Source organism: Hydractinia symbiolongicarpus, chromosome 2 (assembly GCF_029227915.1).
Source record: "Hydractinia symbiolongicarpus strain clone_291-10 chromosome 2, HSymV2.1, whole genome shotgun sequence".
In the NCBI taxonomy this organism is placed as follows: domain Eukaryota; kingdom Metazoa; phylum Cnidaria; class Hydrozoa; order Anthoathecata; family Hydractiniidae; genus Hydractinia; species Hydractinia symbiolongicarpus.
Window position 1 is genome coordinate 11,180,736 of NC_079876.1, and position 24,119 is coordinate 11,204,854.

Sequence of the window (24,119 nt, forward strand, 5' to 3'; positions counted from 1 at the left end):
ATTCAATAAAAATCACGGAAACAAATAATTATACTCATTTGGAGAATACAACTTTTTTTAATAGGAACGTCTAAATTTTAGGTGAGGCTGGATGTGCTGATTTTTTTATGCAAATATTCTTACCTGCGTTTTCCCTAAAAAGTTTCGGAAATTAGATATTTCGACAAGAAAATAGGGAAATACTTTGCCATATTTACGGATGTTGGAGAATTTATAAATGGATGGTGAAATTTATACTGTTGTAAAATTGTAAAAAAAAACATGTTCATCAGTGAAGAGAGAAAAAACTGTCTTGAAATAATTATTTCTTAGTTAGACTATTATTTTGTTCTTTTAAACTATGAAGGAATTCGGGATGAGTACGTTCTTGCTCTTAAGTCTTGACTAAATCTCAGCCTTGATGTTCTTATAAAGAAAAAATATCTACTTTTTTCATAAATGGTTGTTACAGCATTAAAACAAGGGAGTACTACTATTTTTTCATCCATAGCAGGCGGATAACGAAAAAAATGAACATATCAAAGCAAAAAATAACAAAGTTCTTACCTTAACTGCTATCGACCGAAGCCAGTTAAAAAATGAACTCAAAGTTAAAATCCGTGCAGTAAAGGCTGATTACAGCTATCGAAATTTGTGATGGCTAATAAACAAAAGAGTTCATGTTACAGGTCAAAAGTTTAAGCTTGGCTGCTAATGCGAAATAATACAGAATATGATAATAGTTTTGCGCATGATTTATTAACTGTAGCTATGTTTATTTTATATAAGATTATAAGTTCCGAAAAATGTTGTTCAAAATTTATTATTTTATGGAGATTAGCAAAAAGTACTAATAAAATTACATTATTAAAAACTTTTTGTTGCAAAAATTTGACTGTTGCAGGATTATTGTCCATAACTAAAGAAGGTTTAATTGCTCATTAAAAAAAAATGAAAAGTTGCTCAACACTTCGCATTCAATAAAACAAAAGGCGAGAGACAGCAAATAGTCTAATTCTGAACTGAATAACAGAAACGAAAAATGCACTATTTTCAATTTAGAGATTATTGGGAATTGCACAACAAAAAACGAATAATATTTGACTGAATAAATCCTTCTTTCGTCATCTCCACGCACTGCCCGAAGCGGTCATTGAATTTTTTTTAGCTATAAGCAGTGGTTTTATTTGAATAGGGTGATAATTAAGCTCTTTCGAAAAATTACAATGTACTTTATGTTACACTATAACATATTTTATTTAAGAATACAATTCGCATTTTTCTCACGGGATATATTTTTAGAGATTATCTTGTTTTTTAGGCCGAACATCATTTTCTCACGGATAACTCATTCACAGAGCACCAATTCACTGAAGCTAAAAGATCACTTATTTGCAGATTACTTCACAGATCATTGATTCACTGAATCACTAAGTACTTTACAGAGCATTTAATTCTTTGAGCATGCTAAATTCAAAGATCACATATTCATAGAGCACTGATTCAAAGATAAATTATTCACTGAGTACTGATTCACTGAGCACTGATTCGCAGAGCACTGATTCGCAGAGCACTGATGCACTGAGCACTGATTCACAGAGCACTGAGGCACAGTTGTATGTAATAAGGCTATTGTCATATCTGTTTCGATTCCACAAAATACACAGGAGTAGTAAACGCCGCAGTAAACATGAAAACGAGGTTTATTATGAATGTTGTAAACCGAGTTGAAGTTTAAACCAAGATGACCAAAAGTCAAGTTGGTTCAAACCAAGTAGTCCTGCGCGTATTATAGTAAACCAAGTTAACTATTTCGAGTTATTATTTCTTTTTTTGAACTAAGTTGACCCCATGCATCAATTTAACTCGCTCCATTGTACTTAGTAAAGTTCCCGATCTATTAAATTCTGGATAATAAGGTAACAGACTAAATTGGGTTCATAATAGGGTTAAGTGTTTGATGAGACAAAAGGTAAAAAGATGTATTTTTCAAACTAAAACATATGTACAAGGATTTTACATTTCAAGTACAAAAAGTGTGTGTTGTGGCTGAAATTCTTCCAACAAACTCTTCCAATTTGGCGTAATTGGACCGTTCTTCAAGCAATCGTAAAACTTCACTTTGCCGTCTATGTTCAACAATGAAGTGTAGTGAGCTACGCTTCCTCTACGGTGTAGCGTAGTGCCCATCCATGTATACCTGAAATTCGAAATAAATAACTATAAACGTGACCATAATAAAACAATATATAGCATCCTTATACCTGAAATAGTTAACGACTTGTGCAAAACAAATATGGAGAGTCGATTAAATTTTGCAAACTTGTCAAATTTACTATCAATTTTAGTTACCTTTCTCCCTCTGTAAGGATGATTTCTCGCGGAATGTTCAATAATCCTGTCCCATCAAAGCTTTCCACAGATATCGGCAAAATAATTGGGAAACATCTAAATATTTTTGGATCATATAGGATCTTTCTCCATTGCAGCACGGGTTGCTTTTTCCTCTAAAAATAGACATTAATTTCACATGGTGAAATATGGACAATTTATAAAATAGGGATAATTCGAAAACACTTACGTCAAGCTATTTTTATCCCATTGGATGAATCTCCTTTTGGGTAATGGTTTTTCCAGTGGTCGCATACATGGCGCCTTAAATGATCCAACCACCATTCAATGACGGCAGTTGTGAATAAGGACGCACTCGCACCGTCACCAGGGGCGGATCTAGCAAATTTTCTTTGTAGGTCATGATGCGCAGCATCATGACATACTAAGAAAATTTGGATATACAGCTGGGGGTTTTGAAGGGCGCTGTAAGCCCCCCAAGTGGGGTCTGGGGCGGAGCCCCAGAAGCTTTCGCTGAAACAGGCTTTGCGAACCCTGAAATAGGCTTAAACGGGGACAAAAAACAACCTCGTATGCAGACGTTTTAGACCTTGATAACAGAAACGAAACATTCTCATAAACGCCGCAGCTCCGCATAAACACTTCAAATAGAAAAAGAATGACAACTTAAATGTATTTCGTTAGCATAAATCATTTTTAGACTGTTTCGCCCAATGTCAGGGCTCGTCAGCATGCCTAGGACAAACGAAAAATAGATTGAAAATATAGTTCGTTAAGCCCGACATGGACAGTCATAATGCCGCTCCGGAAACCAGGTACTGTCGGCTGGAGTCAGGCCGAGCCCGGAATAAGGAAAATTTATTTATAGAAAGAAGTTATTGTTAAAGTGGAAGTAAAGAAATGGCTCTGTCAACTGCACGCACAGGAATTAATTATCATTGCAGCTAGCTGTTTTGTCACATCATCGTATGATGATTGTAAAATTTTCAGAGGGTTGAGTATTATCATTACAGCTTGCTGTTTTGTTACATCATCGTATGATGATTGTAAAATTTGCAGAGGGTTAAGTATTATCATTGCAGCTTGCTGTTTTGTCACATCATCGCAAAAACAAATGTACTGTATATAACTACTGTAAGAAGGTAAATGAAAAAAACTAAAAAGAAGGTAATTGGATTCATAACGTTATCATCACCTTCATCACCACCACGTAAAATTTAAGCATTCGAGAAAGCTTAGAAGGAAAAAAAAGACTTAGTTACTCCTTGACCCAGGTACTGTCAGCGGAGCCTACTGAGCCCGGGGACAATTTTGAATCAATCAGGTTTGTCATCACCAAAAATGGGGAGGGGGGGGGGGAGAGGAGAGAGAGAAATATAATGAGTATGAAACTTATTACAGAAAGTAGTTTCTTAGATATGGATTTGTACAAAAAATTATACTTTATTTTAAAATTTATTTATATTTATATATTTATTCAGAAAAGGAAGAAACAATATTATTTATTTTATTACTTGTTAATTTTAACTTTAGATATAAACAATATGAGTATATATTGAGGCTACATAGAAAAATAATTGATTTAAACATTTTACTTAAAATCCAATCTCCTGTTTTTAACAGCAAACTTATTGATGACTGATGAGGTGGATGGTACAAATTCTTTGTGTATATGTAACAAAGCTAAGCCATTCAACCTATCTGCCACCATTGTACTGCGATTGTAGTTCTTAAGCCTTCTCATTGCAGAGAAAGAGCGTTCACATTCGCAGGATGTCACTGGTAATGTGGCAAGAATTCTTAAGGCTACAGTCAAATTGTCAAATTGTAATGATGGAATTGCTTAAAGAGTGGCTGAAATATTATCAGGATAACTATCCTGCATCTCCCAGTACTTATGCCAGAGATCTAGCTCAGCATCAAGAGCTAAAAAGTTTGGCATGTCATCAGAATAAAAGCTACAAAAAGCTGTAAACTTGTCTTTCCATCCCAATAGACCATGTTTACTAACTAAAAACATCATCTTAGATGGAATAATTGACAAGCCCTGATAAGAAGTCACAGTAGATATGTCAAAACGTAACTTCAATTCAGAATTTAAATTGTCCAACATTGGAATAGTTGTTGTCCTTTTAAAATAATCCGAAATGTTTTCAGCAGGAATGTTAGATCTGTTTTTTTGACGTCCACAAGTTCTAGGTTTTGTAGGAGTAACACATACTTTTTGAGCTAGAAATACAGCTTTCTCATACCACATTTAATGGTAGGCATCAACTGCATTTCGTGTAGCCATGGCTGCACTTTTAAGAGCATCAATCATATGAAGTCCCTCAAAAATATCGTTGGATTTGCTCTGAAGCATTCGTGTTACTGGCAGTGTTATATCAAATACAGACCGAGTAATTACCATTGTAATAATAAAATCAAAACTTGTAATTAATTTATATAAGGACAAGGCTTTTGATGATGTGTCAATATTGCATTGCCTTTGAACAAACATCTCCTCAAGAGTGAAAACAAGAGGGACATAAAGTTCTTGGAATGTATCCATACCTTCAACACGTTCAATCCACCTTGTGCGACAAACATCCTTAAGCTTTCCGATCTACTAAATTTAAAATGGTTACCTCCTTAACTAAGTCTTCTTGTTTTTTGTCTGTGTTAAATGCAGAATTGCAGACAGACATATTGAGAATATCTTCCATAGATTTAAAGAGACTTTCTGGAAGAGCAAGGATAGAAGAAAATAGAGGATGCTTACAGTAAAAGCTAGCATTCATCATTAGCTCCACTGACACAAGAATTCGTAAGTCGTCAACCATCACATTTTTCCCAAACAAACACAACGCCATAGAACTGTACAGGCAATTTCCATTGACCTGAGACCTGTAATAAAAATAGGTATTGCTAGCTATTCTAAAACTTTAACTACACATTTTGCCAAACTGCTGCCTATTAAAGGTTTGTTTATGAAATTCAACTTGCTCAATATATAAATAAACTAAGAATGCATCAACAAAAGAAACTGAACAAGCAAGACATATTTGAGATGACCTTTGTACATTTTAAAACAACAAAGATTATTCATAATCTTTTTTAAGACAATATTCAGCTGCATAGTTAGTGGTCATAGTAACAAAAACGCATAGCTATTATAGAAACAACAAAAGATAAACATAAACAACTCACTTCAACGTAATTGCGCAACCATCCTTCTTTGCTTTCACATAGGCAGGAAGGTAGTATTCTGCATGGCAATTTCTTTGGATAAAACCAAAAGTAAGTTGTTTTTGCAACACGTCAGTAGATGGCAAAACAGAATTACATTTAAACTTTTTATTTAATTCGGCGTAAATTTGAGGTAGCTCATCAAAATTTTCGTTTTCAAAAACTAACTCCACACGCTCTCTCAAGCTCTTGCAAGCCATGTTGAGAACGGAAAGAATCTTCCGCATGCCTTACTTATATTTATACTAACATGCTACAAATTTTGACAGGTTTGTTTAAAACTTTCTGACTAAAAATAGGTCAGGCCCACATAGGTTGATTCTAGTCAACGGTGAAAGCCTCACGGGATAACCTAGAGCCAAGACTGGCTGGCTTCAAAATTTCTGACTAAAAATAGGTCAGGCCAAGATAGGTTGACTCTAGTGTATGGTGAAAGCCTCACGGGATAACCTAGAGCCAAGACTGGCTGGCTTCAAAATTTCTGACTAAAAATAGGTCAGGCCAACATAGGTTTGATTCTAGTCAACGGTGAAAGCCTCACGGGATAACCTAGAGCCAAGACTGGCTGGCTTCAAAATTTCTGACTAAAAATAGGTCAGGCCAACATAGGTTTGATTCTTGTCGACGGTAAAAGCCTCGCGGGATAACCTAGAGCCAAGACTGGGCTGACTTCAAAATTTCTGACTCAAAATAGGTCGGGCCCACATAGGTTTGATTCTAGTCGACGGTAAAAGCCTCGCGGGATAACCTAGAGCCAAGACTGGCTAACACAGGTCAGGTCAACATAGGTTGATCCAATTTGCGTTATGAGAAAACAAGGAGAAATATTTCGATCTTCAGATTCTGGGTAAATTCGACAGAATTCGATTTCAATCCTCGGCATTTTTTTACTAGGTCGCCTGACAGGGTTGACCTAGTCTAAATCCGCGCCTGGTCACCAGTGTTCATTTGTGGAATAACAGAGGTTGCTTGACTAAGATTCTTTGACTGACAAAACTCACTACTGCAGTTGGACTGGATGTCATAATCCAAAAGAAACTTCCTTCCTCAATGTCAACGCTAACTTTTTCCACGTCTGGATTAAAAACTATTATTTTTTTTATTATCAGTGTCACTTCTATCGTTTTCTCCATCGTCTGCTTCATCGTTAGAAGAAACACTCTGAGGCATAGGTTAAACTTGTTCATTTCATTGTTTTGCTTCTGCCAGAAGCGTTTCAAGTTTCATTTTCTTTGGGGGACTACCTTCTGATGATTTCGGAGGATTTTCACCCAAAACAAACTCTGGTAAAAAGTCGATGTCACTATCTGTGGAGATGTCTGTTTCTTGTGCCTCTGAGTGCTTTCGCACTCTGAGAGCAGGCACTGGTCTTTTTACCAGTGTTGTTACTTTCCGTGGAGCAGGTACCGGTTTTTTCATCGGTGCTTTTTCTTTTCGTGGAACAGGTCTTGGCACAGGGACAGAAGGAACTGAAGAAGCGCTATATTCATTATCACAATCACCGTCATTATCAACATGTATTATTTCATTATCTGTCTTATCCAATTCATCTATTTCTTCTAAAAAGTCAGGGATATTCTCTCCCTGTAATACACTATCAACCGAATTGATTGGAAACCTTTCCATGGTGTCAGGGAGTTGCCCAAAAACCACTTCGAATGGACTTTTTTTTGTAACTCGCGAGGAGCGAATATTCAGTGAATCTAAGAAAAAGAACAACTATCAAGTCACAGTATAATGATATAAATGTCAAACCAAGTTTACAGGATGTCAAACCACTGAGTGCCAAACCAAGTTGGCAAACCAAGTTGACTAAGTGCCAAACCAAGTTCACTAAACGTCAAACCAAGTTGACTAAGTCCCAAACCAAGTCGGCTAAATGTCAAACCAAGTGGACTAAATGTCAAACCAAGCTGCCTAAATGTCAAACCATGTTGACTAAATGTCAAACCAAGTTGACTAAATGTCGAACCAAGCTGACTAAATGTCAAACCAAGTTGATTAAATGTCAAACCAAGCTGACTAAATGTTGAACCAAGCTGACTAAATGTTGAACCAAGCTGACTAAATGTCAAACCAAGTTGACTAAATGTCAAACCAAGCTGACTAAATGTCAAACCAAGTTGACTAAATGTCAAACCAAGTTGACTAAATGTCAAATCAAGCTCACTAAATTTCAAACCAAGTTGATTAAATGTCAAACCAAGTTGACCAACTGCTAAATAAATAACAGGAAAAAATTGCACTGAATTTGTGGTAGCCAAGACGCCCATTTGTTGCTTTGAAGGGCCCGTTGTTTGCATGATATCATATCCTCGCCACAGGCATTAGTTCTTCGTAGTCTGTTTTCCACGACTTTCGTCATAAACTTGAAGTTTGATGGTACATGAAAAAATAAAAGATATGAAGAAGAGCTTGAAAAGTTGTCTGTGAATCTTTTTATTTTTTTGAAAATAATAATTCGTTTCTAAGATATAGGTCTTGACAGTTTAGCTAATTATGCGGAATTATCACATCACAGATTGGATGTTAAAAAAATCTAAAATCTATAATTACAGTGATTGAGATTATTCTCTTGCTATTATAACGTATGTTATCGCTTCATATAACTTTATAATTTAAATTCGTGAATTAATAAATACTATCAAAAATTTTATCAATTTTGATTCGCTTTTCTCAACTCAGTATATTTCCCCAGTTGTTGTGAAAAAAAACATAAAAACATTTCAAAAAAATGTGAAGTGTTAAAAACACTAACACAAGCGGAAAACAAAAACAAAACAAAATCGTAAATTTTAACTGAAAATAAGGCTTAGATTCTTTAAGTTTATGTCTTAAAAAAATTTTTCAACTGACTACAGTACGGATAATTACCAGTATAGAAAAAATGTAGGCACGGTTCGTTAAATAGAATTCTATCGAAAACCAAGTGGTTGCTAAATTTAAAATTAGCTGTCTTGTCTTAATGTATTTTGACCAAGACTGTAGATCTTTTGCCTTTTTTAATATCATGGGGCGCCTTCAAGGGACTACTTGTTTTTTGAAAAACGCGGGACGGCCTCGGAGGAGTACTTGTTCGTTTGAAAACAAAAGTACGCCCTTGGTATGACGAAAGCAAGGGTAAGCGGACATGGAGGAGGTGGAGGGTTTGTCATAAATGGCGAATATTTGGACGAACAGTTTTTTGTATGCGTCCTATTGCCGGATTTTATACAGCGCAGTCTGGGTACTAGTAAAGAGTTTGTAGGGACACATTTTTGAAGTATTTTAAAGGTCTGGATGTCCCGCTGTAAAATATATTGAAAAAGGGGTTTTCGTGTGGCAAAAGTAGTTAGAAGTATTCAGACAAGCGTCAATACATACTATTATATACGGTCTATGATCTATTTCTCTTCAGCAAGTTTATATTTTACCATTAAATACAAATTTTAAGAGTTCTGCTGTAGTCACGAATTTGTTTAAAGTGTTCAAGTGGTGATTTTCATTAACAACATTATAGTTCTACCATAGTTAGAGATGAGATGTATCGAGCTATATTATACAATGATGGTCAAAAGGTTTTTCTTATTCCCCCTTTGTTTAAACAATTTTCGCTCAAACCAACAAATGGTGAGCCAATAACGTTTTATCGCCTGCCTAGAGACCCAACATTACAGATGAAGTATCGTACAATGCTAAAAACCGTTGGTATAAATTGAAAGAATGGTCACATGTGTTGCAAACAATAAAATGGCATAAGAAGAAATGCCACTGATCCTAATATTGTTGAAAGTAAATTTGAAAAGGCTACGGCAAGGTAAAAATCTATTAACCAACCATCATATCGAAAAAACCCGCTATATTTCAATTAAACTCAAATTAGAAATAGCAAGAAAAGAAAATTCAGCACATTCGTAAAGAAAGCAATCTACTGTTACAAATCCTTCCACGCCCATATCAACACGTAAAAAGCATTTTTAAACAAACAATTAATTTCTCAGCTTTCAACTTAACAATAAAATAACAGAACTGAAGAAACAGCTAAATTAGGCTAATAGTAAAGGGTTTACTGTTTTCAAAGCGAAAACTTTGAAGAACGCTAATCCCTACATTAAAATCACTGACTTAAGCAGGTTTTTATGAATTTCTTCTCTTATTAACATTTTACACACAGAGAATAAAGTACTAAAGACAAAATTGAATATGCTTAACAATCTATGTCTAAAGAAAAGTAAGGAAAATGATAAACTTAAAACATTCTATCGAATTAAAGATTCACCTTGTTAAAATCTAATTTTTAATACTTATGTGGACTTACTATAGAAAAATTTAAAGTCTTATTTAAATTTATTAAACCATATATGTCAATTATTGAATATCCCTATTGTGAAAAGGATGGAAGTAGATCATTTGACAAAGTTCAGAACCCTTTTCAGTTTCGACCATATGCAGACATTTACTTCCTCTCGATATAATGACACACATGCTTAACTGCAGCGACAGTACTGTGCATTCGTTGGATGGATATTTTTGTAGACACTCTTTTTAATAAACTTGACCTGAAGCCTGTAGATGGATTTCTTTTGAAAAAAAATGCTCCAGATTGTACTTAGTTTAAATAACAGCAATAAATTGTGATCTAAGCAGATTAATATTTTCCCATTATAAAAATAGAATCACTGCAAAGAATGAATGTATTATCATCCACATGGCTAGTGTTGTGTCATATATTAAATTTGCTATGCGACCAACAGGTTCTAAAACAAATTAACTAAATAAATAAGTAACTACCTACTATATTTGCTTTCTCTATATATATTTATAAATATACACACGGGAATGAAACAAAGACAAATTTTTACATTCAATACTATAGCTTCATGATCTCGCAATCCTCAGTTAAATACAACGACATTTAAACCGTAAAAACAATATAAAGTTATCAAAGGATAAAGTTAACAAAACCTAAATCTACAACTCTTATTGAAACCTAGATCTCCATGCTTCTTGTATCATTTTTGTTCTAAACTTTTTATTCTTATTGTTGTTATTATTATGTTATTATAGGGATAAGAACCATTGTATAATGGAACCCGAATAAATGTCAAAAAAAAAAAAAAAAAAAAAAAAAAAAAAAAAAAAAAAAAGGACAATATGATGGTATCTATGAAAAAGTGACGTCGTTTGTTACTGTATCGTTGTTGTTGATGATTTTGTTGTTGTGGATATTTATCTAGGCTTTCATGTTTTTTTGTGCAGCTGTAAGAAACTTTTACGTTGTTGCGGTTAAATATTTTGTGGAGCTTGTTTTGTTTCGGGAAAGGTTTGTCTATAAGAAGCAAGAATAACTTTCCGATTTTCGTAGATACGTTTACGTTATAAGATTAAACCATATTATATTTCTTCTTCTTTTCTTATTTTCTGCGAGATTTGAAACAGCTTTCTTTCGTTCTTGGTATTGCAGTTTAACATCGTGCCCGGATTCCTTTAACGCCTTCTCATAAATTACGGCGACTTCGTTAAATATTTGTTCATTTGAAGAATGTTCGGATAAACTCTGCTCAATAGTAATTGGGATTTGTTTGATGATATTACCCAGTAAACACGAGACGTCTTAAACACGTCTTTAAAACTTCTTTGAAAGACCAGATGAGACGTCTCTAAGACGTCTCTGAAAAAAGACGTCTTTTTGCGACGTGTTAAAGACGTTTTAAAGACGTCTTTGGGACGTCTCGTGTTTACTGGGTTACGCTAGATAATGAGACAATTTAAAAAAAGTATTGTTTGCTTTCCAGGTTCATCATACCCATCAAATCGATCTGGTCGACATGAAAAATATGCAAGTTGAATATCAAAGAAAAACGTATCGTTATGTACTGTCGATTCTCGCTTTCACTGGTTAGTACCACTGTCTTCAAAACATGCAAGCAAGGTTAGAATGGAGCTTGAGAAAATTTACAATTTACATGGGACCACTAGTATTTTACAAAGTGACCAGGGTAAAGAGTTTTATGGATCAGTTCAAAGGTATTGTCAGAGGAAAAAATTAAAAATGATTAAAAGCAGACCTTACCACCCTCAATCACAAGCCTATGAGACTCGGACATTCAATTGGAAGTCCGAGTTTATCTTACTGCACACGGAAAGGTAAGCACATTCGTTATTGTATCATTTTGTATTGTTATTCTGTAACAAAAACAATAGCAAATATATTTTATTTAAACTTTAGTTCGCAATTTCAACTTCGATGATTTGCCACCAGAAATTATAGAAACGATCTTGATGTTAGTATTGCAATGCAGCGATTACAATTGGCCCTCGCATATCGTTTCCACCTTGGAGGAAAGAATACGGAAGGAGAAACAACTCTTTTAATTCTATTGAAACACTGCGTGAGGTTCTAGCAGGTGTCTGTATAGAAACTTAATTTGAAATTTTGGCGGTTGTGTGACTAAATTATTCATGAATAACAATTCGCAACTATGATTGGTTATAAAAACAATTAGATAATTTAATGATGAATTTGATAATATTATCAAAACAAGAAGCCATATTGAAATCGGTAAAATTTCTTTTGTTTTTATGTTAACATAATTAGCGAGGAAGCACATGCTCGACATTTTTGTAAACAAAAAGAAAAAGTTTATATCTCGTTTTAAAACGACGTTCTGTTATACGAAGTTATTTCTTTAGTTAGAATAAACATTAATCCAGCACACATTTTTTTGGCACTCGTCCGGCGCATATCTATCTATATTGTTTTTCATGATCAAAGTGGTATACTCAAGCCTGCAAAAATAGGATAATATCATGGTTAAACGCTTATTTCCAAACGTATTGTTGAAGTTTTTAACAGCAATGTTTACCGACTTATATTAGGCACACTTTCCACACAATTATCACGTGCCTTCAGCGTGTTAAGCGGGTTTTCCACTAGGCGGATTATTCCGTGTGGAGCGGAGCGGCCATTGTTGTTCTTGTGCAAATTCCGCCAAAGGCGTTCCGCTACGCGCGGAATTAAAAGTTGAACCGGACTCGACTTTTCCGCCACTGTAAATTCCGCGAGCCAATCAAAATGCTTGATTTCGTGTGTTTTACATAAAATTTAAAATAGCTGAAAGCTGAAAGGAAATAGCGAAGCAGTAGCTGTGAATGCATCATTGTGAACCATTGTGGCAAGAAAAAGGGAAATAAGATGTCTTTCGCAGAATCTAGTCAGATTTTGATGTCATGCACGCCAGTAGAGAGTCAAGTTACAGAATGTGACAAAGAATTGTTTATAGAGGAAGTAAGTAGAGCTTAGCTAGCTAGCTAGATTATTTTTCTAAAGCTAAACTTGGTTATCTGTTTTTTTGTTTGCCATAGTCAAATAACTATTTCTAAAACATTTGTAGGTTCGGAAATTTCCATGTCTATGGAACATTTATTCTACTGATTACAAAGACAGAAACATCAAAAATAATGCATGGCAAGAATTGGCAAGAATATTTCAAAAAGATTGTAAGTAAACCCCTACTATCTCATAGCTACATATATATTTGCTGTTGTTTTTATTTTCAGAAAGAAAGTAAAATCACATAATTTTTGGAATCTGATATTAAATATATACTGTGTATATATATATGGCTTTTTATTATTTGTAGGCGAATTCCTTCAAAAACAACTAAAATATTAAAAAGACAACCTGAAAAAATGTCTCGACAGAAGAACAAGGATGACAAAATCAGGTGCAGCTGCTTCGTCGTTACCAAAATGTAACTATTTTGAACAGATGTCCTTTCTTTATGAAAGAGCACTTATGAACTTCCCAACTGAAAGCAATGTACGGATACAGAGTAAAGAAAATACAGAACAAACGTGTTGAAAGGAAAGCGTTGATCAACCCCCTGATGTAGATTTGTTCACACCACCACAATCTCCTATGATTTTGAACAAAATTACGGACAGTGGCAGCGCTACTGTTACGGCAAAGCGGGAGAAAAGAAAACGTAGTGAGAATGCAGAAGGAAATAGAATTTCGAAAGAGTTGGATGCAATAGAGAAAGAATTAAAAGCTGGTGATAAAGAGGAATGTGAAGATAGTCTTTTTTCCCGTAGCCTAGTGCCCACTTTAAGAAAATTATCTGCCAAGAAGAACAAAATGGCAAAAATTAAGATTTCGCAGCTGTTGTTTGAAATTGAGTTTGATGAGGCATGTGAATAAAACTAATTTTCTCTTTAACATTTTTTATATAACATAACATTTTTTACAGTATTTGTATGGATGTACATGTTCTATACATGTTGACATAAATTATTCAGTTTTTATTTTGTCCTGTACTATTGACAATATCCCACTGCCATTCTACTGCTCCTTCATTGTTGAAATAGCATTTAAATTCATCCCGAATTAAGGCTGCCTGTTTTGAATAATTGTTTGAACTACAATTTGTTAAGTCCTGAATACCACTGATACTTTCAGAGTCTTTTCTCCATTCACCTGAAATAATATTGTTTTGGCTTCCTCTATCAACATAGTTTTCTGGGCAGTAATTATAAGTATTATTTGCATTGGAAACAGTCATTAAGTAGTTGTGTAATGCCACCACTGCTTTAGTATTAATACCTTAAGGGAACTTATTTTGGCGGGAACTAATTTTGGCGGATTTGGCGGATTGGGGCAAAATCCGCCAAAATTAGTTCCCGCCAAAATTAAATATTTTACTCACCCGCCAAAATTAGTTCCCGCCAAAATTAAAAAAAATCGCCACCCGCCAAAATAAGTTCCCGCCAAAATTAAAAATTTCGTTGATCCGCCAAAATAAGTTCCCCTTAAAAAATCGACAAAAATCAACTTTTTTTCAATTTTTTATATCTTTTAGAAATATACCTTTGCGCTAGAAATATTATGTCATAATAAACCTCTAATACAAGATAATTTTTAATCAATATTTATGATTTCTAAGTCCTTGCTTGACGATGGTGACGACTTTTTAGGTTTGTTGTTAACTTTTTGCCTTTTTGGGGCTGGTGCAGCTGAGGTGTTTCCAAAAAAGTTTCGAATATCTTTTTGCTTTTTCGTCTCTTTGCTTTGGCTTTTGGCTGTATTTTTTTTACGCTTTGGTCTCTCTTCGGTTGGAACCACGACATCTAAAATAACTGCAATATGTAAGAACGAACCAAGAATCAATTCCTCTTTCGGCTCTGTATACAAGGCTTCTACAAGTTGTTGGTATCTTGCAAGAACCAAAAGATTGTTTACTGTCCCTGGTAAAGTAACAGTTATTTTACAGGGGATCTCCAAGCCTCCTTGAACGAGAGGTGATCTTCGATAGTGTACACTTGTCAACGTGGATTTCATAGACGCTCCTCTGTCCAGAAGAAATTTTGTAACCCTTGAGATTTCTTTGGGTAAATGGCCAACTGGTTTGTCATTTCCGAATTCACAAACTTTGATTGCAAATCTATCGAAAACATTGTTGTTCTCATGAAAGCAGTCCAGTGATTGATTTTCCTCAGGTTTCCAATAAGTTTTATAATAATGGAATCCTCTGACAGCAGCTGTAAACTCGAACGTCTTGTTGTAAGCCATATGGACGTCTTTTCTTTTCTAGCTCTGATGAAAAACAAAAATGTCAATCGATCGATTTTTTAATTGCCTAGCATGAAAATAGAACGTTTTTGTTCTATTTGTCAGTGTAGACCGAACTTTCCCAATTAAATAGAATGTTTTTGTTCGATTGGTTAGTCTAAACGGGCCTTAGCGAAGAAAAAAAGAATGTTTTTGTTCGATTGGGTAGTCTAAACGGGCCTTAGCCAAGAAAAAAAGAATGTTTTTGTTCGATTTTTAGTGTAAATATAGGCCAAGTGAATGGAATGTTTATGTTCGAGTAAATATACAGGATACAGATAACTTACGTTTCCTTTTTTATCTCCCGGCTTTCAAAATGTCTTACATCAGGAAGTTAGCTAAATTACAAGAGAAAGAAGCTCAACAAAGGGCCGCTGAAAAGGAAAAAACTTCAGACGAAACACCTTCAAACAGTTCTAGGGAACAAAGTAAGTATTTCTCTTTGATGTTTTTTTTTGTTATACCTACCTGCGAAGAAGTTTCTTTCTTTGTTTGAAAATTTTTAATTTTTGGTCAAAATTCGCAATTACATAGTGGTTCGTTTTATTCATTTTAGGCCCACAACCAACTGACTTCCAGCAAGAATCATCCCTTGGTTCGTTAGACTACGAAGCTGTTACAGACGCGACTGAAAATGTTAAATCCAGTGGCAAAAAATCATACAACCGTTGGTCAGAAAAAGAAAGATTTGATATCGGAAAATATGTTGCGATTCATGGTGGTGCGGCTGCAATCACAAAGTTTCAAACCAAAGACAGGCCGTTAAGTGAGAGTACAGCTCGAAGATTTGGCAATCTTTACAAAAAAGAGCTGAAAGATTCAACCCGAGAAAAACGTAGCGTGGTAACCAAATTTGTTCCTTTGAAACGCGGTAGACCTCTGTTCCTTGGCAGTCTAGATGAGATGGTACAAAGATTTTTAATTGCACTGAGAAATCGAGGAGGTGTTGTTTCAAGAACAGTTGCAACCGCTGCAGCGAAAGCTCTAATATCACGAAACCCTCAATTTGAGTTGGGGCATATTAAAATTGATAACAGTTGGGCAAAAAGCCTCTTCAAGAGAATGGGTTTCAAGAAAAGAATGAAAACGACCTCCAAAGTTGAAATCACTGAAGGAGCCAAAAAGGAGTGCGAATTACTATTTCTTCACGATATTGTTTCGACCATCGAACAACACAGCATCCCTCACCAACTTGTTATGAATCTGGACCAGACACCTCTTAAGTTTGTTCCAAGAATGAATCACACCATGGCGAAAAAGGGTTCATCGTCCGTCCCTATCGTTGGATCTTCCGACAAAAGATGCCTTACTGGTACCTTTATTATTACGCTTGATGGTTCTTTTCTGCCAATGCAACTGATATATGGGGGGAAAACAAATCAAAGCCTCCCAAAGTTTGAATTCCCCGAATCGTTCTCACTAAGCGTTAATCCCAAACACTACAGCAATACACAAGAATCCATCAAAGTCATCAAAGAGATCGTTCTAAAGCACGTTGAAGACCAGAGGAAGAAGTTAAATAACCCAAAGCAAGCTGCTCTTCTAATATTCGATGTCTTTCGAGGACAAATTACTGAGGAAGTTACCGAATTGCTGAAGAAGAACAACATCTTCCTGGTTTTGGTTCCAAGTAACATGACACATATATTCCAGCCCTTGGATCTTACTGTGAATAATCATTGCAAGCAATTCATGAGAAATTTGTTCACTGAATGGTATTCAAAACAGATCGAGAAAGAGCTATCCCTTAACAAAAAGATCGAAGATATAAATATTCAATTAAAGCTGACCACCATCAAGCCTCTTCATGCAAGTTGGCTCCTCCAGTTTTATAACCATATCACTTCGGCAGATGGCCGTGAAGTCGTTTTGAATGGGTGGAAAGCATCTGGAATTTACGACGCAGTTCGCATGGGATCCACTTCACTTGAATCCCTTGACCCTTTTCAAGATCTATCACCGCTGCCAGAAAGCAATAGTGTAATTACTCAGCCCATAACCGACATAATCAATGCGCCAGATTTATTAAAGGATAGCTTCATCAACGTGCGAGTCGAAAATGACGATGACAAAGAAGAGGAGTACACGCGTGACGAGGATGACATAGACTTTAGTCGGAATGCATTTGACATTATCATAGACGATGAAGAAGAGTAGATTTTTAGTATTTGTTTTAAAATTCTTTGCTTTGTAATGCTTATTTCTACATCTTTACCAAAGAAAATTTTCGTTGAAATTTGAAAAAATCCTTCACTCGCCAAAATTAGTTCCCGCCAAAATTAAAAAATCCGCTGACCCGCCAAAATAAGTTCCCGCCAAAATTAAAAAAAACCGCCACCCGCCAAAATAAGTTCCCGCCAAAATTAAAAATTTCGTTGATCCGCCAAAATTAGTTCCCGCCAAAATTAAATTTTTTTTAGATTTCCTTCGTCCGCCAAAATTAGTTCCCGCCAAAATAAGTTCCCTTAAGGTACAACTTTGTCGACTTTACTTATGATGGGTCGGCGAAGAATTCGAAAGCGGCTTGCAGCAATTCCAAATACATTTTCTACTACTCACCGCGCTCTTGAGAGCCTATAGTTGAATACTCGCTTTTCTTTTGCCAAGTTTTGAAGTGGGTACGGTTTCATCATGTGAGGTTTCAGCCCAAAAGCATCATCACCTATGAAAGTAAAAGGCAACACACGATTTGACTGTGGTAGTTTTGATGCTTTTGGAATTTTAAGTAGATTATTCTCAATGCTATAGCCAAGATTGCTGTTTCCATACACACTACCATCACTTTGTCTTCCTGTATCTCCAATATCTACCATTAGAAATTTATAAAGTGCACTGCACACTGCCATAAGCACAATACTGTGTTGCTTTTTATAATTAAAGAATGCTGAACCTGATCTTGCTGGGGGCTGCATCACAACATGCTTTCCAGCGATTGCCCCTAAGCAATTTGGAAAGTTCCATTTTTTATAAAATTCCTGAGCTACATGTTGCCATTCTTCTGGGGAGTTTGGAGGTTTAAGATCCCCCTTCTGCTTTCGTTCTTGGTAAATTTGGCGTATCCAGAATCTTTTTTTATATTTCCTATTATTTATTTCATTTTCTAATGCCAACAATTTCAATAGTTTAACTTTTTTAAGAAGAACTAATCGGCGACTGAACTTTATGGTGTTGTTTGCATAATGGCGCCGTGCTTAGTGGAAAAATAAAATGCGTTTTGCGAGACGGAAAATATCCTCTGCGCTGAACGCTCCGCACGGAATAATCCGCCTAGTGGAAAACCGGCTTTACAGTCAGATTTCAATAGAAAAAAGTTAGCCCCTATTAAAGGAGAATATGGAATTTGATCATTTTTTTGCGAAAAAGACTCGGTCGAGCACCTCACGCACTGATTCTTTTGAAATTAAAAACAATCTCCTTGCGTATTCTTTCCTCCAAGTTTCCACATATGCACACTTGCGAAACGTATGTTATTAATTAATTAGTAATTGTTTGTGATTCCGAAAAATTACGCAAATTTTTGCCAAGAGTTTACGTACCGTATAAAAAGACCCTTCCACAAAGAAAAGCTAGAATAGCATCAAATTCAATCCGGGTGGGCATGCAAAGGATTGTAAAAAGTGCCGGCTCATTCTCTGGAATGGTCATAGAGCTGAAGACCATCCTGAACCATCCGAAATGGAACACGGCATGGCTAAATTTACAACTGCCGGCCTATGGTTGTTGTATAATAGAAAACATTGTGTGGAAATCGAAGAAGTGATTTTTAGTCTTTTATTCATTCCAGCTTTTATTTTCGATAGTCTTCGTTTATGTTCTAATGTTTTTTGCCAAGTAAATTGCTTCCAATAAATCACACAGGTAGAAATTGTCGTATCTTTGTTCACATTTTTTATCTTTCCTTCATTCTATTTAGAAGTAGTGCTTTTTTACCTGAGTTTGATTTGTAGATATACCCGAGGTGACACGTTGCTTGCTGTAAAAAAGGTCACGTTGAAATCCTCGAACTGATTAGTCTGCACGCTACATGTTTATTTCTTATGTTATGTTATGTTATGCAAAAAAACACATTACCTACTGTTTGTATTATATTTCTGTTATGTTATGGTATGAAAACACTTCAGCTAGTACATTTTTTCACAAAAAGAAGGTCAGTGCATGTGATGTTACAACGCTTGCTAATAAAAATTAAAAGTAATCATTCTACTAACGTGTGACACGCTTTTCATTGCAAATAACAAAGCATCCAGAACACCGGTAAAATAACAAAAGATGACGTCATAAAAATTGCATATTGGTCAGTATGCGAAAAATCGAAAATTACAAAGTGGGGCAAGACATTATTACAAAGTGGGGCAAGACATTATTACAAAGTGGGGCAACGATGAATTACAAAGTGGAGCAGCTCCGAAATTACAATGTGGGGCAAGATAATTACAAAGTGGGGCATAACACAAGCCTCATACGGAACTTGCGGTGATGCTATTGAGGGAAACATTTTTAATAAAACGAAGAAAGGGTATGTTTCACTAGTATATATATATCACTTCTTCTTTACATGTGATGAGCCCCTTCTTAGACTTACTCACACCTAAAGCTGGCTAGCATATAACTATCTAAACTAAAATTAAACTATTAAATAAAGTTACCTACCTAGCTGCTAGCTATAAAACTACTGAGTGGACAGTCAATTTTTTGTTTTTGAGCTCTATTGTAGGCACGACACGAAGGACCCGGGTTGGTAAACATTGCTATGAAGTAGGTTACGAAATCGACTTTATAACCAAAGCATACACAAGTTCCGGTCAAGTTACAGAAACATAAAGTATTTCCATAGCAGTATACATTTTCACGTGATATATAAGAAATGTTGAATCTTAAAAAATAAGAGACCTTTACAAATACATTGTTATGACTATTTTATAAATGAGAAACTTTTCTCCATATTTGATTTCATAGTACTTTCCATCATGTTTACATTTGCTGCTTCTTCTGCTGCGAATTGCGTGAACTATTTTGGAATTGCGTGAAGTATTTTTGGAATTGCGTGAAGCATTTTTGGAATTGCGTGAACTATTTTTGGAATTGCGTGAAGTATTTTTGGAATTGCGTGAAGCATTTTTGGAATTGCGTGAACTATTTTTGGAATTGCGTGAAGAATTTTTGCGGAGAGTAGCGGAGCCTATTTCCTCATTATATAAGCCAAATATAAGGGAAAAGAAGTACGATGGAGAGTATATAGCATTTCTATGCGATTTCGTCCCTATACATCCGAATTATAAAAATTCAAACAAAAAATCACAGTAATCCAGCAATTTAATGTGGTCATTCTTTAGTACAGTTTATAGTAAGCGAGACAACGTGTTTATCAAGGAGCAAAGCGATGGAGTGTTTGTTGTTTTTTAAAGATGGTGCCAAGCGGACGAACTGATATTTTCAAGAAAACGAAAGAGGGAAGTATGAATAGCTAGCTGGTATATCACTATATTTTACATGTAATGAACCTCTTCTCACCCACACCTAACTAGCAAATAACTACCAACATATGTGGCAAAATAAGCTGGTATAACACTACCAAATTGGCTAGCTAGCAGCATAAACTAGGTAGTTAACCAGCACAAAACTGTTTTTCTCACTAGCTACTTATCTGACATAAAACTGGCTACTTGGCCGGCATAAAATTAGCTATGTAGCTAGATTTAAATGATCCTTAAGACATATTTTCTAGTCATACACATACTGCACAATGAGTTAATTATGCTCTGATTAGGAAAGTACCATCAAATATCTACAATTATCCACAAAATATGTTGGTTCTAACAATTTTAGACAAAAAACTAAGAACCAAAATTTTAGCCAAATCAGCAAAAGAACATTGGTATAGACATGTATTCTTTTTAGCAGAAGAGCCTGGACTTTTTTTATAAATAAAAGAATAAATGCAACCTCCATAATGTGTTTTTTGCAACCTTGTCAATAGTATTTATTTAGAAAAATATAGTGAAAATGGAAGGTTATGTAGAGCTATCACTATTTTTCACTTTTAGGTCATTCACACCCCTAAAAAGCTCCCTAACTAAAGCATAAAACATAATTTAGTGGCTCAAATTTTCTAGCTAAATAAAGAGGGTGCCGATAAGCCGCAAACGCCCGCATATATACGGGCGAGTTCGGGCGACTTTTCGAATTAAATTGACGGTTGTCGGCCGAAACCGCCCGCACTTTCCCGAACACGCCCGGACTCGCCTGGAACATTCCCGAAATGCAACACCTTGTAACATAAACATGGCGGACGACAGTTAAAAGAATGCGTTTGAAGAGAAAGGAGTTAATAAAGTTTATATATAAGTTATTTATCAAGTAAATCTTATCACAAATCATAAAAAACAGTTCTTTTAAGAACTTCGCTATCACATAGTTAGTTCATTTTAATTTTTATACTTTTTTAAATAACTCTTCGAGAGTCATTTGTGGTGAATCTTTTTTTTTCGGGCATTGTTCGGGACTATGCGGGTTTTTAGATAGATAGATAGATGTGCATATTTTACATGGCTAGCCTCACAAATATCGAGGGATATACCCTGTCTATTATTTCCAGGAGGGGCCATGGCGTAGATGGAGAGTCCTAGAGTATTTAATGCTCATTTTGAGCTACGCAGACCCAATTAGAGCCCGCGCTCTACTAGACAACTCCCGGCAACATCCAACGGCCCACACAGTGTGCCATCTTCCCAATTTCCCTCACATGGCTTGGGTTAACCCGGGGCTATGGTAACATTCACTCGCCCATGTTGAATCGCCGTCAAGAGGAATCGAACCCCGGTCTCCCGCACAGAGTACAAGAGCTATAACCACTAATCTACGGCGCCACAAAAAGGTCAGGCAAATACCTGACCTTTTTTCAAAAAGCCGAACTAGCCCGAAAACGCCCGCACTTTTTACGGCGTATGCGGCTTATCGGCACCCTCGTGCTAAATATACCAAACTAGGTGCCATATTTTTTAGTAAAAAGACTGTGAGCATATATAAGATGCACATGTAAAGTTTTTCATATATATATAATCATGCCCTGTTGGTCTAATGGCTATGACACTCATGCAAATGAGAGATCCAGGTTCAAATTCTGGACAGGGCTAGGAAAAACATAATTATCTTGCACTTACAACAACCAGGTAAATGTTTCGCCTTTTTCGTGGACTTCTCTAATTATTTCTATATCTTGACTTTTTAATGTTGTTGTCATTGGAACCAAGTTAACTTTTAATCTCAGATTTATTAAAAATTGATAGTTTTTTTGGCGTTATGACCGATTGTTTAAATATTTGTATTGGCACATAATTCTGCTAACATGATTCACTGTATATATATTGACCGGATATAAATTTGAGAGCTTTGTTTGAGCTACTAAATTTGAAATATTTGCATCTCAATATTTTCTATACTCCTGGATTAATATGATACATATCTTAGATATATCGAGTATACGAATCTTTAAGTTGTAGGGGGATTCTCTATTAAGGTGCCTGCCCCTGCCTTGCCGTTCCCTTGCCTTGCCTAACCCTGCCTTGCTGATTCATCTTCCTGTTTCCTTGCCTGCCTTTGCCTACCCTTCCTATGCCTTTTCTGGTGCCTGGCTTCTATGCCCTTGCCTGTGCCTCTATGCCTTGCCTACCCCTGCCTTGCTGATTCCTCTTCCTGTTTCCTTGCCTGCCTTTGCCGTGCCCTTTCCTTGCCGTGCTTTGCCTTGGCAACCTCTCCGCAACACTTTCTATATTGATTGGAATTGCGTGAAGTATTTTTGGAATTGCGTGAAGTATTTTTGGAATTGCGTGAAGTATTTTTGGAATTGCGTGAAGTATTTTTGGAATTGCGTAAAGTATTTTTGGAATTGCGTGAAGTATTTTTGGAATTGCGTGAAGTATTTTTGGAATTGCGTGAAGTATTTTTGGAATTGCGTGAACTATTTTTGGAATTGCGTGAAGAATTTTTGGAATAGAACAACGTGAGCCTTCTGGGCCATCGTATGTTTCGTTATAGACACCTTGTAAAAAGTGGGACAAAAATAAAGGTGTGTTGACTGTAAGGGCAAAAAAGCACACTAAACAATTTATATATCATATTATATTTTCATCATTAAAAAAATACCCGTAATATATATATATATATATATATATACTAGTCGTTAACCTGTGGAAAAATACACGGGGTAAGCCACAAATCAAGGTGTGACCCGCCATTGAGTCACACAACCAGGTGGAGCGCTTTAGTACAGGTATGCAGTATGTCGTACATCAAGAGAAGCGCATACACTGTTACAGTGTTGCGACTGTAAGATATTTTTCAAAAAATTACTTTCCCACAATGATAGTTGAAATAGAAACAGAGTTTACAAGCCGCTGCAACTTTGCCGCAAAAACAATCGGTCATTATTATGTTGCGGCATAAGTCATTGAAAAAGTTACAAAAGTTAATCGTGACACCGGGTTTAGCACTTAGTACAGTTAAATTGTGATAACAGGCGATATGGATAATAAATTTTCGCAGACTCTGTTTAAATAAAAACACATTAACAGTTAAACAGAATTGAATGGGCATTTGGCATAGGACCCTTTTCTAAAAAACGTTTATCGCAACTTCGGGTTTAAATAAAAACACAAGAAACAGTTTGTCGTTATCCGTCCAGTTAAAAGTATCACTCGGCCATTTAATTTTGCAGAATAAAGTCATGACACTAATAAAAGGTGAAGCTACCTAACTGCATTAAGCATAAGAATTTTGTTTTAGCTAGGTAAAAACTGCATTTGGCTACTTTCACTTTTTAGTTACAGGTAGCTAGGCAGCTAAAAAAGAAGCTAGCTAGGTAGACCCAACTTCAACATTAAAATAAATAGCAATATACCAAACTGAATAAAAACTTTAAAATAATAGATAGCTATAGCTAGCTGCCTTAAAGCAGGATGCTGCCTGACAATCT

General features: G+C 35.6%; 3 protein-coding genes and 1 long non-coding RNA gene across 4 annotated transcripts; 2 read left to right on the forward strand and 2 right to left on the reverse strand.

Moving 5' to 3' along the window:
• Positions 1-1,935: 1,935 nt before the first annotated feature.
• Positions 1,936-5,779, reverse strand: LOC130629395 (uncharacterized). Its single transcript, XR_008981954.1, has 4 exons — positions 5,521-5,779; positions 2,561-5,217; positions 2,332-2,486; positions 1,936-2,179 (listed from the first exon to the last, which is right to left on the reverse strand). It is a non-coding gene; the product is annotated as an uncharacterized LOC130629395 (long non-coding RNA).
• Positions 5,780-12,647: 6,868 nt separating this feature from the next.
• LOC130629394 (uncharacterized) lies at positions 12,648-13,322 on the forward strand. The gene is made up of 3 exons (XM_057442569.1): positions 12,648-12,826; positions 12,933-13,038; positions 13,182-13,322. Exons 1-3 carry the CDS (start codon positions 12,734-12,736, stop codon positions 13,211-13,213), a joined length of 231 nt encoding a protein of 76 aa, XP_057298552.1. The 5' UTR covers positions 12,648-12,733; the 3' UTR covers positions 13,214-13,322.
• A 1,047-nt stretch (positions 13,323-14,369) lies between these two features.
• On the reverse strand, positions 14,370-17,308 carry LOC130629391 (uncharacterized). The gene is made up of 2 exons (XM_057442567.1): positions 15,436-17,308; positions 14,370-15,133 (listed from the first exon to the last, which is right to left on the reverse strand). Exon 2 carries the CDS (start codon positions 15,107-15,109, stop codon positions 14,459-14,461), a length of 651 nt encoding a protein of 216 aa, XP_057298550.1. The 5' UTR covers positions 15,110-15,133; positions 15,436-17,308; the 3' UTR covers positions 14,370-14,458.
• LOC130629387 (uncharacterized) lies at positions 15,441-17,605 on the forward strand. Its single transcript, XM_057442550.1, has 2 exons — positions 15,441-15,576; positions 15,705-17,605. Exons 1-2 carry the CDS (start codon positions 15,465-15,467, stop codon positions 17,303-17,305), a joined length of 1,713 nt encoding a protein of 570 aa, XP_057298533.1. The 5' UTR covers positions 15,441-15,464; the 3' UTR covers positions 17,306-17,605.
• Positions 17,606-24,119: the final 6,514 nt, after the last annotated feature.

What these genes read in the sequence shown, in the direction of transcription:
- LOC130629394 (XM_057442569.1), top strand. Translation starts at nt 12,734, where the DNA reads ATGTCTTTCGCAGAATCTAGTCAGATTTTGATGTCATGCACGCCAGTA. An exon ending in AAGAATTGTTTATAGAGGAA is followed by an intron (nt 12,827 to 12,932) that starts GTAAGTAGAGCT and finishes AAACATTTGTAG; the next exon opens with GTTCGGAAATTTCCATGTCT. An exon ending in AAGAATATTTCAAAAAGATT is followed by an intron (nt 13,039 to 13,181) that starts GTAAGTAAACCC and finishes TATTATTTGTAG; the next exon opens with GCGAATTCCTTCAAAAACAA.
- LOC130629391 (XM_057442567.1), bottom strand. Translation starts at nt 15,109, where the DNA reads ATGGCTTACAACAAGACGTTCGAGTTTACAGCTGCTGTCAGAGGATTC.
- LOC130629387 (XM_057442550.1), top strand. Translation starts at nt 15,465, where the DNA reads ATGTCTTACATCAGGAAGTTAGCTAAATTACAAGAGAAAGAAGCTCAA. An exon ending in AAACAGTTCTAGGGAACAAA is followed by an intron (nt 15,577 to 15,704) that starts GTAAGTATTTCT and finishes TATTCATTTTAG; the next exon opens with GCCCACAACCAACTGACTTC.